General features: G+C 40.3%; 1 protein-coding gene across 1 annotated transcript in view; it reads right to left on the minus strand.

Annotated features, from left to right (window-relative positions):
* LOC311123111 (endosomal transmembrane epsin interactor 1-like) overlaps positions 1–17022 on the minus strand; it is a gene marked incomplete at its 5' end in the record, with an annotated part of 31482 nt that extends 14460 nt beyond the window's left edge. The window contains 4 exons of the mRNA XM_084197388.1: positions 13132–13219; positions 15730–16002; positions 16222–16329; positions 16903–17022. Coding sequence (XP_084053514.1) covers positions 13132–13219; positions 15730–16002; positions 16222–16329; positions 16903–17022 — 589 coding nt within the window. The remainder of the gene's footprint in view (positions 1–13131; positions 13220–15729; positions 16003–16221; positions 16330–16902) is intronic.
* Between the last annotated feature and the right edge of the window lie 67 nt (positions 17023–17089).

Raw genomic sequence — 17089 nt, forward strand, 5'->3', positions numbered from 1 at the left:
ACTGGGATACAGTAACTATAGCAGTACACTGGGATACAGTAACTATAGCAGTACACTGGGATACAGTAACTATAGCAGTACACTGGGATACAATAACTATAGCAGTACACTGGGATACAATAACTATAGCAGTACACTGGGATACAGTAACTATAGCAGTACACTGGGATACAGTAACTATAGCAGTACTCTGGGATACAGTAACTATAGCAGTACAGTATGAATAAAAAAATATATGCACTCACTAACTGTAAGTCGCTCTGGATAAGAGTGTCTGCTAAATGACTAAAATGTAAAATGTACACTGGGATACAGTAACTATAGCAGTACGCTGGGATACAGTAACTATAGCAGTACACTGGGATACAGTAACTATAGCAGTACACTGGGATACAGTAACTATAGCAGTACACTGGGATACAGTAACTATAGCAGTACACTGGGATACAGTAACTATAGCAGTACACTGGGATACAGTAACAATAGCAGTACACTGGGATACAGTAACTATAGCAGTACACTGGGATACAGTAACAATAGCAGTACACTGGGATACAGTAACTATAGCAGTACACTGGGATACATTAACTATAGCAGTACACTGGGATACAGTAACTATAGCAGTACACTGGGATACAGTAACTATAGCAGTACACTGGGATACAGTAACTATAGCAGTACACTGGGATACAGTAACTATAGCAGTACACTGGGATACAGTAACTATAGCAGTACTCTGGGATACAGTAACTATAGCAGTACACTGGGATACAGTAACTATAGCAGTACACTGGGATACAGTAACTATAGCAGTACACTGGGATACAGTAACTATAGCAGTACACTGGGATACAGTAACTATAGCAGTACACTGGGATACAATAACTATAGCAGTACACTGGGATACAGTAACTATAGCAGTACACTGGGATACAGTAACTATAGCAGTACACTGGGATACATTAACTATAGCAGTACACTGGGATACAGTAACTATAGCAGTACACTGGGATACAATAACTATAGCAGTACACTGGGATACAGTAACTATAGCAGTACACTGGGATACAGTAACTATAGCAGTACACTGGGATACATTAACTATAGCAGTACACTGGGATACAGTAACTATAGCAGTACACTGGGATACATTAACTATAGCAGTACACTGGGATACAGTAACTATAGCAGTACACTGGGATACAGTAACTATAGCAGTACACTGGGATACAGTAACTATAGCAGTACACTGGGATACAGTAACTATAGCAGTACACTGGGATACAGTAACTATAGCAGTACACTGGGATACATTAACTATAGCAGTACACTGGGATACAGTAACTATAGCAGTACACTGGGATACATTAACTATAGCAGTACATTGGGATACAGTAACTATAGCAGTACACTGGGATACATTAACTATAGCAGTACACTGGGATACAGTAACTATAGCAGTACACTGGGATACATTAACTATAGCAGTACACTGGGATACAGTAACAATAGCAGTACACTGGGATACATTAACTATAGCAGTACACTGGGATACAGTAACTATAGCAGTACACTGGGATACAGTAACTATAGCAGTACACTGGGATACAGTAACTATAGCAATACACTGGGATACAGTAACTATAGCAGTACACTGGGATACAGTAACTATAGCAGTACACTGGGATACATTAACTATAGCAGTACACTGGGATACAGTAACTATAGCAGTACACTGGGATACATTAACTATAGCAGTACACTGGGATACAGTAACTATAGCAGTACACTGGGATACAGTAACTATAGCAGTACACTGGGATACAGTAACTATAGCAGTACACTGGGATACATTAACTATAGCAGTACTCTGGGATACAGTAACTATAGCAGTACACTGGGATACAGTAACTATAGCAGTACACTGGGATACAATAACTATAGCAGTACACTGGGATACAGTAACTATAGCAGTACACTGGGATACAGTAACTATAGCAGTACACTGGGATACATTAACTATAGCAGTACACTGGGATACAGTAACTATAGCAGTACACTGGGATACATTAACTATAGCAGTACACTGGGATACAGTAACTATAGCAGTACACTGGGATACAGTAACTATAGCAGTACACTGGGATACAGTAACTATAGCAGTACACTGGGATACAATAACTATAGCAGTACACTGGGATACATTAACTATAGCAGTACACTGGGATACAGTAACTATAGCAGTACACTGGGATACAGTAACTATAGCAGTACACTGGGATACAGTAACTATAGCAGTACACTGGGATACAGTAACTATAGCAGTACACTGGGATACAGTAACTATAGCAGTACACTGGGATACAGTAACTATAGCAGTACACTGGGATACAGTAACTATAGCAGTACACTGGGATACAGTAACTATAGCAGTACACTGGGATACAGTAACTATAGCAGTACACTGGGATACAGTAACTATAGCAGTACACTGGGATACATTAACTATAGCAGTACACTGGGATACATTAACTATAGCAGTACACTGGGATACATTAACTATAGCAGTACACTGGTATACAGTAACTATAGCAGTACACTGGGATACATTAACTATAGCAGTACACTGGGATACAGTAACTATAGCAGTACACTGGGATACAGTAACTATAGCAGTACACTGGGATACATTAACTATAGCAGTACACTGGGATACATTAACTATAGCAGTACACTGGGATACAGTAACTATAGCAGTACACTGGGATACAGTAACTATAGCAGTACACTGGGATACAGTAACTATAGCAGTACACTGGGATACAGTAACTATAGCAGTACACTGGGATACAGTAACTATAGCAGTACACTGGGATACAGTAACTATAGCAGTACACTGGGATACATTAACTATAGCACTACACTGGGATACAGTAACTATAGCAGTACACTGGGATACATTAACTATAGCAGTACACTGGGATACAGTAACTATAGCAGTACACTGGGATACAGTAAATATAGCAGTACACTGGGATACAGTAACTATAGCAGTACACTGGGATACATTAACTATAGCAGTACACTGGGATACAGTAACAATAGCAGTACACTGGGATACATTAACTATAGCAGTACACTGGGATACATTAACTATAGCAGTACACTGGGATACAGTAACTATAGCAGTACACTGGGATACAGTAACTATAGCAGTACACTGGGATACAGTAACTATAGCAGTACACTGGGATACAATAACTATAGCAGTACACTGGGATACAGTAACTATAGCAGTACACTGGGATACATTAACTATAGCAGTACACTGGGATACAGTAACAATAGCAGTACACTGGGATACATTAACTATAGCAGTACACTGGGATACAGTAACTATAGCAGTACACTGGGATACAGTAACTATAGCAGTACACTGGGATACAGTAACTATAGCAGTACACTGGGATACAGTAACTATAGCAGTACACTGGGATACAGTAACTATAGCAGTACACTGGGATACAGTAACTATAGCAGTACACTGGGATACAGTAACTATAGCAGTACACTGGGATACAATAACTATAGCAGTACACTGGGATACATTAACTATAGCAGTACACTGGGATACAGTAACTATAGCAGTACACTGGGATACAGTAACTATAGCAGTACACTGGGATACAGTAACTATAGCAGTACACTGGGATACAGTAACTATAGCAGTACACTGGGATACAGTAACTATAGCAGTACACTGGGATACAGTAACTATAGCAGTACACTGGGATACAGTAACTATAGCAGTACACTGGGATACAGTAACTATAGCAGTACACTGGGATACAGTAACTATAGCAGTACACTGGGATACAGTAACTATAGCAGTACACTGGGATACATTAACTATAGCAGTACACTGGGATACATTAACTATAGCAGTACACTGGGATACATTAACTATAGCAGTACACTGGGATACAGTAACTATAGCAGTACACTGGGATACATTAACTATAGCAGTACACTGGGATACAGTAACTATAGCAGTACACTGGGATACAGTAACTATAGCAGTACACTGGGATACATTAACTATAGCAGTACACTGGGATACATTAACTATAGCAGTACACTGGGATACAGTAACTATAGCAGTACACTGGGATACAGTAACTATAGCAGTACACTGGGATACAGTAACTATAGCAGTACACTGGGATACAGTAACTATAGCAGTACACTGGGATACAGTAACTATAGCAGTACACTGGGATACAGTAACTATAGCAGTACACTGGGATACATTAACTATAGCACTACACTGGGATACAGTAACTATAGCAGTACACTGGGATACATTAACTATAGCAGTACACTGGGATACAGTAACTATAGCAGTACACTGGGATACAGTAAATATAGCAGTACACTGGGATACAGTAACTATAGCAGTACACTGGGATACATTAACTATAGCAGTACACTGGGATACAGTAACAATAGCAGTACACTGGGATACATTAACTATAGCAGTAAACTGGGATACATTAACTATAGCAGTACACTGGGATACAGTAACTATAGCAGTACACTGGGATACAGTAACTATAGCAGTACACTGGGATACAGTAACTATAGCAGTACACTGGGATACAATAACTATAGCAGTACACTGGGATACAGTAACTATAGCAGTACACTGGGATACATTAACTATAGCAGTACACTGGGATACAGTAACAATAGCAGTACACTGGGATACATTAACTATAGCAGTACACTGGGATACAGTAACTATAGCAGTACACTGGGATACAGTAACTATAGCAGTACACTGGGATACAGTAACTATAGCAGTACACTGGGATACAGTAACTATAGCAGTACACTGGGATACAGTAACTATAGCAGTACACTGGGATACAGTAACTATAGCAGTACACTGGGATACAATAACTATAGCAGTACACTGGGATACAATAACTATAGCAGTACACTGGGATACAGTAACTATAGCAGTACACTGGGATACAGTAACTATAGCAGTACTCTGGGATACAGTAACTATAGCAGTACAGTATGAATAAAAAAATATATGCACTCACTAACTGTAAGTCGCTCTGGATAAGAGTGTCTTCTAAATGACTAAAATGTAAAATGTACACTGGGATACAGTAACTATAGCAGTACACTGGGATACAATAACTATAGCAGTACACTGGGATACAGTAACTATAGCAGTACACTGGGATACATTAACTATAGCAGTACACTGGGATACAGTAACAATAGCAGTACACTGGGATACATTAACTATAGCAGTACACTGGGATACAGTAACTATAGCAGTACACTGGGATACAGTAACTATAGCAGTACACTGGGATACAGTAACTATAGCAGTACACTGGGATACAGTAACTATAGCAGTACACTGGGATACAGTAACTATAGCAGTACACTGGGATACAGTAACTATAGCAGTACACTGGGATACAGTAACTATAGCAGTACACTGGGATACAGTAACTATAGCAGTACACTGGGATACAGTAACTATAGCAGTACACTGGGATACATTAACTATAGCAGTACACTGGGATACAGTAACTATAGCAGTACACTGGGATACAGTAACTATAGCAGTACACTGGGATACAGTAACTATAGCAGTACACTGGGATACAATAACTATAGCAGTACACTGGGATACAATAACTATAGCAGTACACTGGGATACAGTAACTATAGCAGTACACTGGGATACAGTAACTATAGCAGTACTCTGGGATACAGTAACTATAGCAGTACAGTATGAATAAAAAAATATATGCACTCACTAACTGTAAGTCGCTCTGGATAAGAGTGTCTAGTAAATGACTAAAATGTAAAATGTACACTGGGATACAGTAACTATAGCAGTACTCTGGGATACAGTAACTATAGCAGTACACTGGGATACAGTAACTATAGCAGTACACTGGGATACAGTAACTATAGCAGTACACTGGGATACAGTAACTATAGCAGTACACTGGGATACAGTAACTATAGCAGTACACTGGGATACAGTAACAATAGCAGTACACTGGGATACAGTAACTATAGCAGTACACTGGGATACAGTAACAATAGCAGTACACTGGGATACAGTAACTATAGCAGTACACTGGGATACATTAACTATAGCAGTACACTGGGATACAGTAACTATAGCAGTACACTGGGATACAGTAACTATAGCAGTACACTGGGATACAGTAACTATAGCAGTACACTGGGATACAGTAACTATAGCAGTACACTGGGATACAGTAACTATAGCAGTACTCTGGGATACAGTAACTATAGCAGTACACTGGGATACAGTAACTATAGCAGTACACTGGGATACAGTAACTATAGCAGTACACTGGGATACAGTAACTATAGCAGTACACTGGGATACAGTAACTATAGCAGTACACTGGGATACAATAACTATAGCAGTACACTGGGATACAGTAACTATAGCAGTACACTGGGATACAGTAACTATAGCAGTACACTGGGATACATTAACTATAGCAGTACACTGGGATACAGTAACTATAGCAGTACACTGGGATACAATAACTATAGCAGTACACTGGGATACAGTAACTATAGCAGTACACTGGGATACAGTAACTATAGCAGTACACTGGGATACAGTAACTATAGCAGTACACTGGGATACAGTAACTATAGCAGTACACTGGGATACAGTAACTATAGCAGTACACTGGGATACAGTAACTATAGCAGTACACTGGGATACAGTAACTATAGCAGTACACTGGGATACATTAACTATAGCACTACACTGGGATACAGTAACTATAGCAGTACACTGGGATACATTAACTATAGCAGTACACTGGGATACAGTAACTATAGCAGTACACTGGGATACAGTAAATATAGCAGTACACTGGGATACAGTAACTATAGCAGTACACTGGGATACATTAACTATAGCAGTACACTGGGATACAGTAACAATAGCAGTACACTGGGATACATTAACTATAGCAGTAAACTGGGATACATTAACTATAGCAGTACACTGGGATACAGTAACTATAGCAGTACACTGGGATACAGTAACTATAGCAGTACACTGGGATACAGTAACTATAGCAGTACACTGGGATACAATAACTATAGCAGTACACTGGGATACAGTAACTATAGCAGTACACTGGGATACATTAACTATAGCAGTACACTGGGATACAGTAACAATAGCAGTACACTGGGATACATTAACTATAGCAGTACACTGGGATACAGTAACTATAGCAGTACACTGGGATACAGTAACTATAGCAGTACACTGGGATACAGTAACTATAGCAGTACACTGGGATACAGTAACTATAGCAGTACACTGGGATACAGTAACTATAGCAGTACACTGGGATACAGTAACTATAGCAGTACACTGGGATACAATAACTATAGCAGTACACTGGGATACAATAACTATAGCAGTACACTGGGATACAGTAACTATAGCAGTACACTGGGATACAGTAACTATAGCAGTACTCTGGGATACAGTAACTATAGCAGTACAGTATGAATAAAAAAATATATGCACTCACTAACTGTAAGTCGCTCTGGATAAGAGTGTCTTCTAAATGACTAAAATGTAAAATGTACACTGGGATACAGTAACTATAGCAGTACACTGGGATACAATAACTATAGCAGTACACTGGGATACAGTAACTATAGCAGTACACTGGGATACATTAACTATAGCAGTACACTGGGATACAGTAACAATAGCAGTACACTGGGATACATTAACTATAGCAGTACACTGGGATACAGTAACTATAGCAGTACACTGGGATACAGTAACTATAGCAGTACACTGGGATACAGTAACTATAGCAGTACACTGGGATACAGTAACTATAGCAGTACACTGGGATACAGTAACTATAGCAGTACACTGGGATACAGTAACTATAGCAGTACACTGGGATACAGTAACTATAGCAGTACACTGGGATACAGTAACTATAGCAGTACACTGGGATACAGTAACTATAGCAGTACACTGGGATACATTAACTATAGCAGTACACTGGGATACAGTAACTATAGCAGTACACTGGGATACAGTAACTATAGCAGTACACTGGGATACAGTAACTATAGCAGTACACTGGGATACAATAACTATAGCAGTACACTGGGATACAATAACTATAGCAGTACACTGGGATACAGTAACTATAGCAGTACACTGGGATACAGTAACTATAGCAGTACTCTGGGATACAGTAACTATAGCAGTACAGTATGAATAAAAAAATATATGCACTCACTAACTGTAAGTCGCTCTGGATAAGAGTGTCTAGTAAATGACTAAAATGTAAAATGTACACTGGGATACAGTAACTATAGCAGTACTCTGGGATACAGTAACTATAGCAGTACACTGGGATACAGTAACTATAGCAGTACACTGGGATACAGTAACTATAGCAGTACACTGGGATACAGTAACTATAGCAGTACACTGGGATACAGTAACTATAGCAGTACACTGGGATACAGTAACAATAGCAGTACACTGGGATACAGTAACTATAGCAGTACACTGGGATACAGTAACAATAGCAGTACACTGGGATACAGTAACTATAGCAGTACACTGGGATACATTAACTATAGCAGTACACTGGGATACAGTAACTATAGCAGTACACTGGGATACAGTAACTATAGCAGTACACTGGGATACAGTAACTATAGCAGTACACTGGGATACAGTAACTATAGCAGTACACTGGGATACAGTAACTATAGCAGTACTCTGGGATACAGTAACTATAGCAGTACACTGGGATACAGTAACTATAGCAGTACACTGGGATACAGTAACTATAGCAGTACACTGGGATACAGTAACTATAGCAGTACACTGGGATACAGTAACTATAGCAGTACACTGGGATACAATAACTATAGCAGTACACTGGGATACAGTAACTATAGCAGTACACTGGGATACAGTAACTATAGCAGTACACTGGGATACATTAACTATAGCAGTACACTGGGATACAGTAACTATAGCAGTACACTGGGATACAATAACTATAGCAGTACACTGGGATACAGTAACTATAGCAGTACACTGGGATACAGTAACTATAGCAGTACACTGGGATACATTAACTATAGCAGTACACTGGGATACAGTAACTATAGCAGTACACTGGGATACATTAACTATAGCAGTACACTGGGATACAGTAACTATAGCAGTACACTGGGATACAGTAACTATAGCAGTACACTGGGATACAGTAACTATAGCAGTACACTGGGATACAATAACTATAGCAGTACACTGGGATACATTAACTATAGCAGTACACTGGGATACAGTAACTATAGCAGTACACTGGGATACAGTAACTATAGCAGTACACTGGGATACAGTAACTATAGCAGTACACTTGGATACAGTAACTATAGCAGTACACTGGGATACAGTAACTATAGCAGTACACTGGGATACAGTAACTATAGCAGTACACTGGGATACAGTAACTATATTAGTACACTGGGATACAGTAACTATAGCAGTACACTGGGATACAGTAACTATAGCAGTACACTGGGATACAGTAACTATAGCAGTACACTGGGATACATTAACTATAGCAGTACACTGGGATACATTAACTATAGCAGTACACTGGGATACATTAACTATAGCAGTACACTGGGATACAGTAACTATAGCAGTACACTGGGATACATTAACTATAGCAGTACACTGGGATACAGTAACTATAGCAGTACACTGGGATACAGTAACTATAGCAGTACACTGGGATACATTAACTATAGCAGTACACTGGGATACATTAACTATAGCAGTACACTGGGATACAGTAACTATAGCAGTACACTGGGATACAGTAACTATAGCAGTACACTGGGATACAGTAACTATAGCAGTACACTGGGATACAGTAACTATAGCAGTACACTGGGATACAGTAACTATAGCAGTACACTGGGATACAGTAACTATAGCAGTACACTGGGATACATTAACTATAGCAGTACACTGGGATACAGTAACTATAGCAGTACACTGGGATACATTAACTATAGCAGTACACTGGGATACAGTAACTATAGCAGTACACTGGGATACAGTAACTATAGCAGTACACTGGGATACAGTAACTATAGCAGTACACTGGGATACATTAACTATAGCAGTACACTGGGATACAGTAACAATAGCAGTACACTGGGATACATTAACTATAGCAGTACACTGGGATACATTAACTATAGCAGTACACTGGGATACAGTAACTATAGCAGTACACTGGGATACAGTAACTATAGCAGTACACTGGGATACAGTAACTATAGCAGTACACTGGGATACAATAACTATAGCAGTACACTGGGATACAGTAACTATAGCAGTACACTGGGATACATTAACTATAGCAGTACACTGGGATACAGTAACTATAGCAGTACACTGGGATACAGTAACTATAGCAGTACACTGGGATACAGTAACTATAGCAGTACACTGGGATACAGTAACTATAGCAGTACACTGGGATACAGTAACTATAGCAGTACACTGGGATACAGTAACTATAGCAGTACACTGGGATACAGTAACTATAGCAGTACACTGGGATACAGTAACTATAGCAGTACACTGGGATACAGTAACTATAGCAGTACACTGGGATACAGTAACTATAGCAGTACACTGGGATACATTAACTATAGCAGTACACTGGGATACAGTAACTATAGCAGTACACTGGGATACAGTAACTATAGCAGTACACTGGGATACAGTAACTATAGCAGTACACTGGGATACAATAACTATAGCAGTACACTGGGATACAATAACTATAGCAGTACACTGGGATACAGTAACTATAGCAGTACACTGGGATACAGTAACTATAGCAGTACTCTGGGATACAGTAACTATAGCAGTACAGTATGAATAAAAAAATATATGCACTCACTAACTGTAAGTCGCTCTGGATAAGAGTGTCTGCTAAATGACTAAAATGTAAAATGTACACTGGGATACAGTAACTATAGCAGTACACTGGGATACAATAACTATAGCAGTACACTGGGATACAGTAACTATAGCAGTACACTGGGATACATTAACTATAGCAGTACACTGGGATACAGTAACAATAGCAGTACACTGGGATACATTAACTATAGCAGTACACTGGGATACAGTAACTATAGCAGTACACTGGGATACAGTAACTATAGCAGTACACTGGGATACAGTAACTATAGCAGTACACTGGGATACAGTAACTATAGCAGTACACTGGGATACAGTAACTATAGCAGCACACTGGGATACAGTAACTATAGCAGTACACTGGGATACAGTAACTATAGCAGTACACTGGGATACAGTAACTATAGCAGTACACTGGGATACAGTAACTATAGCAGTACACTGGGATATATTAACTATAGCAGTACACTGGGATACAGTAACTATAGCAGTACACTGGGATACAGTAACTATAGCAGTACACTGGGATACAGTAACTATAGCAGTACACTGGGATACAATAACTATAGCAGTACACTGGGATACAATAACTATAGCAGTACACTGGGATACAGTAACTATAGCAGTACACTGGGATACAGTAACTATAGCAGTACTCTGGGATACAGTAACTATAGCAGTACAGTATGAATAAAAAAATATATGCACTCACTAACTGTAAGTCGCTCTGGATAAGAGTGTCTGCTAAATGACTAAAATGTAAAATGTACACTGGGATACAGTAACTATAGCAGTACTCTGGGATACAGTAACTATAGCAGTACACTGGGATACAGTAACTATAGCAGTACACTGGGATACAGTAACTATAGCAGTACACTGGGATACAGTAACTATAGCAGTACACTGGGATACAGTAACTATAGCAGTACACTGGGATACAGTAACAATAGCAGTACACTGGGATACAGTAACTATAGCAGTACACTGGGATACATTAACTATAGCAGTACACTGGGATACAGTAACTATAGCAGTACACTGGGATACAGTAACTATAGCAGTACACTGGGATACAGTAACTATAGCAGTACACTGGGATACAGTAACTATAGCAGTACACTGGGATACAGTAACTATAGCAGTACTCTGGGATACAGTAACTATAGCAGTACACTGGGATACAGTAACTATAGCAGTACACTGGGATACAGTAACTATAGCAGTACACTGGGATACAGTAACTATAGCAGTACACTGGGATACAGTAACTATAGCAGTACACTGGGATACAGTAACAATAGCAGTACACTGGGATACAGTAACTATAGCAGTACACTGGGATACAGTAACAATAGCAGTACACTGGGATACATTAACTATAGCAGTACTCTGGGATACAGTAACTATAGCAGTACACTGGGATACAGTAACTATAGCAGTACTCTGGGATACAGTAACTATAGCAGTACACTGGGATACAGTAACTATAGCAGTACTCTGGGATACAGTAACTATAGCAGTACACTGGGATACAGTAACTATAGCAGTACTCTGGGATACAGTAACTATAGCAGTACACTGGGATACAGTAACAATAGCAGTACACTGGGATACAGTAACAATAGCAGTACACTGGGATACAGTAACTATAGCAGTACACTGGGATACAGTAACTATAGCAGTACACTGGGATACATTAACTACAGCAATACTTTCACTAGGATAACTATAGACCTCCAACCAGGACTTTCTGCAGGATATGGTCTGGGTCTGGGGAATACTTTGTCAACACATACACACATACACAAACACACACATGGCTTTCCCAAGGCTTTTTTCATGATTAAACATTTATTAATGTGAAGATATGAGAGATTCACGATTTTTCCCATTAAGGTTTGGATAGGCCCAAATGTCCTCCATTGAGAGTTTCGCATACAGAGAGCTGAAACCTGCCATAAAAAGCCTGTCATGTTTAGGCCAAGCATGTCTTGGTGTCTGTTTGTGTGTAATTCTATGGTGTGATCTACCTCTAACAGAAGTACCCTCCTCCGAGCGGTCACTCAACTCCTCCGTCAAATCAGTCAGATCTGTCATGGCAACCTGAATCTCTGTCTCCTAGACAGAAACACACAGTAGAGATGTCAGGGGTCGTGTTCAGGGATGTAGAGATATTAATGATAGCGATGTACATTATACATCTATTCATTACCTTTATTCATTCATTTATCTGATCATCACTATTGTTATTGGCATTAAATAATGGGTAACAATTTATTTGAAAGGTACCTACACCAGGACTTTATAGCCCATTCATAACCCATACATAATCCATTCATAACCCATACATAATCCATTCATAACCCATACATAATCCATTCATAACCCATACATAACCCATTCATAATCCATACATAGCACATTTACAGTGCATTCGGAAAGTATTCAGCCCCCTTTACTTTTTCCACATTTTGTTACGTTACAGCCTTATTCTAAAATTGATTAAATATATAAATAATCTCATCAATCTACACACAATACCCCATAATGACAAAATGAAAACAGGTTTTTAGAATTTTTAGCAAATTTATAAAAAAATAAAATAAAATAAAAACCTTTGCTATGAGACTTGAAATTGAGCTCAGGTGCATCCTGTTTCCATTGATCATCCTTGAGATGTTTCTACAACTTGATTGGAGTCCACCTGTGGTAAATTCAATTGATTGGACATGATTTCGAAAAGCACACACCTGTCTATATAAGGTCCCACAGTTGACAGTGCATGTCAGAGCAAAAACCAAGCCAAGAGGTCGAAGGAATTGTCCGTAGAGCTCTGAGACATGATTGTGTCAAGGCACAGATCTGGTGAAAGGTACCAGTATTATGCAGCATTGAAGGTCCCCAAGAACACAGTGGCCTCCATCATTCTTAAATGGAAGAAGTTTAGAACCACCAAGACTCTTTCTAGAGCTGGCCACCTGGCCAAACTTAGCAATCGAGAGAGAAGGGCCTTGGTCAGGGAGGTGACCAAGAATTGTGGTGGATATTATAAAATAAGGATCTGCTGGAGTCCAAGTCAAACCAAGATTCTTTATTTCTGAGCTCAGAGAGAATAACAGAGTTACACAGCGCAGTGTAGAGTCTGAATTCCGAAGCGTTGGGTGATAAGCACATATCTTTATAGTTTTCTGTTCTTGGGCGGGACTCTCAGTTCTCCTTTTATCTATACAAGGACACAGGCGCAAACTGGTTTGCAACACAGGATGATGTTGGTTAGTCACATACTCAGTTATGTGGACACATACAATTAACATGTCCCATAACACTCCTCCCTTTTGTTAATCAATTTTAAATTTAGCAAGCATCTAAAGGCAAACATATCCTGTAGTCCACCAATTCTTCCTTGTAAGTCTTCTCCGAGTTTAAAACCTTTAACCCTTTCCTCACACCATATAGAGTTCTAACTTACCAGTTTCTGCTGATGACTAGGTTCTACAGTGCAAGTTAGTCAGAAGCTCTGAGGAGGTACTTCCCCTAAGCATATTTATACTTTCACTACGGGTTACACAAAGATAGCCAAGTGCATCCTTTCTCAGCAAAGCGTTTGCTCCCAGATTGCGGCTGCTTAGGCAAGATCACCTGGCAACCACAGAGTCTGGGCGTTCAACCAATATTCCGATGGTCACTCTGACAGAGCTCCAGAGTTCCTCTGTAGAGATGGGAGAACCTTCCAGAAGGACAACCATCTCTGCAGCAATTCACCAATCAGGCCTTCATGGTAGAGTGGCCAGACGGAAGCCACTCCTCAGTAAAAGGCACATGACAGCCCGCTTGGAATTTGCCAAAAGGCACATAAAGACTCTCAGACCATGAGAAACAAGATTCTCTGGTCTGATGAAACCAAGATTTAACTTTTTGGCCTGAATGCCAAGCGTCACGTCAGGAGGAAACCTGGCACCATTCCTACGGTGAAGCATGGTGGTGGCAGCATCATGCTGTGGGGATGTTTTTCAGCGGCAGGGACTGGGAGACTAGTCAGGATTGAAGGAAAGATGAACAGAGCAAAGTACAGAGAGATCCTTGATGAAAACCTGCTCCGGAGCGCTCAGGATTTCAGACAGAGGCGAAGGTTCACCTTCCAACAGGACAATGACCCTAAGCACACAGCCAAGACAACGCAGGAGTCGCTTCGGGACAAGTCTCTGAATGTCCTTGAGTGGCCCAGAAAGATCCCGGACTTGAACCTGATCAAACATCTCTGGAGAGACATGAATATAGCTGTGCAGCGACGCTCCCCATCCAACCTGACAGAGCTTGAGAGGATCTGCAGATGTGCCAAGCTTGTAGCAACATACCCAAGAAGACTCAAAGCTGTAATCGTTGCCAAAGGAGCTTCAACAAAGTACTGAGTAAAGGGTCTGAATACTTATGTAAATGTGATATTTCTAAAAACCAGTTTTTGCTTTGTCATTATGGGGTATTGTGTGTAGATTGATGAGGGGAATATATATATATATATATATTTTTTTTTTGAATAAGGCTGTAAAGTAACAAAATGTGGAAAAAGTCAAGGGGTCTGAATACTTTCTGAATGCACTGTATAAGCTGTGCCTGAACGTTGTGTGTACCTGTGTTGCGGTGGCGAGGGCGGAGCCTCCTGTAACGGCCTCGTATGGAGGGGGAGGGTCAAGAGGACAGAACACCTCCACTCCTTTAATCCTGGCTGCATAGACAGGAGGCAGAGGTATCACACTGTCCCCAAACATCCTGCGAGCCAGGCGGGGTGTGTAGGAGTAGAAGGTTGAGAAGTAGGAGGGGGGAGGGGCAGGGGGAACAAACTCATCTGGGTCAGGGACAATAGTTGGCTGCTCCCCTTCCTCTGTGATTGGCCTGGGGTCATCCTTTCAGAAAGTGGGAGGAGAAGGAAAAGAGATGACGACAGAAGAAGTCACTTATTGAGATGCATCTTTAGTGTTGACAAACAAAACAATCACTAATTGGCTATACAGGAGATTCTTCTGCTATGTGATGCAGATTCTGCAGATTCTAATCTACATGATTGGTTGAGCCTGGAGCTCTGAGGCCCTGTGATTGGTTATGATGAGGTATTGTAGCCTTACCATACATGGCCGTCGTGTGGTGAAGATCTGTAGGTATCGCAGAGCAGCAGCCACCAGACATACTGCAGTGGTCAGAGCATTCAGAACACACAGAGCAAACAGAACCTTCTGGAAACAGACAGACAGGAGGCAGAGTTAGCCAGAACCACCCACAACCACCCAGAACCACCAAGAACCATCTTATCTCACTATATCATTATACATCTATTATATATCCCATCCCATCTTTTTACGCTGCTGCTACTCTGTTAATTATTTATGCATAGTCACTTTAACTCTACCCACATGTACATATTACTTCAACTACCTCAACTAGCCGGTGCCCCCGCACATTGACTCTGCACCGGTACCCCCCTGTATATATAGCCTCCCTACTGTTATTTTATTTTACTTCTGCTCTTTTTTTTCCTCAACACTTTTTTGTTGTTGTTGTTTTATTTTACTTTTTTATTAAAGAATAAATGCATTGTTGGTTAAGGGCTTGTGAGTAAGCATTTCACGGTAATGTCTACACCTGTTGTATTCGGCGCATGTGGCAAATAACATTTGATTTGATTTGATTTGATATCGTGTAATATGATGACAATGAACACACATTCTCTCTCACACACAGGCACGCATGAACACACACACACACACACACACACACACACACACACACACACACACACACACACACACCTTGAGCAGGACCCTCACGGTGCTACAGGAGTGTCCAGGGTAGAGTCTGAGTAGTTTCTCCTCAGGACACTTGGCAGTGGGGATCTGAGGACAACAGTTACACACGTCTCCCGCCTCGCTCTGAAACACACAACACACACCATTAGACACACACACACACACACACACACACACACACACACACACA

Source organism: Coregonus lavaretus, assembly GCF_964263955.1.
Source record: "Coregonus lavaretus genome assembly, contig: HAP1_SCAFFOLD_3565, whole genome shotgun sequence".
NCBI lineage: Eukaryota > Metazoa > Chordata > Actinopteri > Salmoniformes > Salmonidae > Coregonus > Coregonus lavaretus.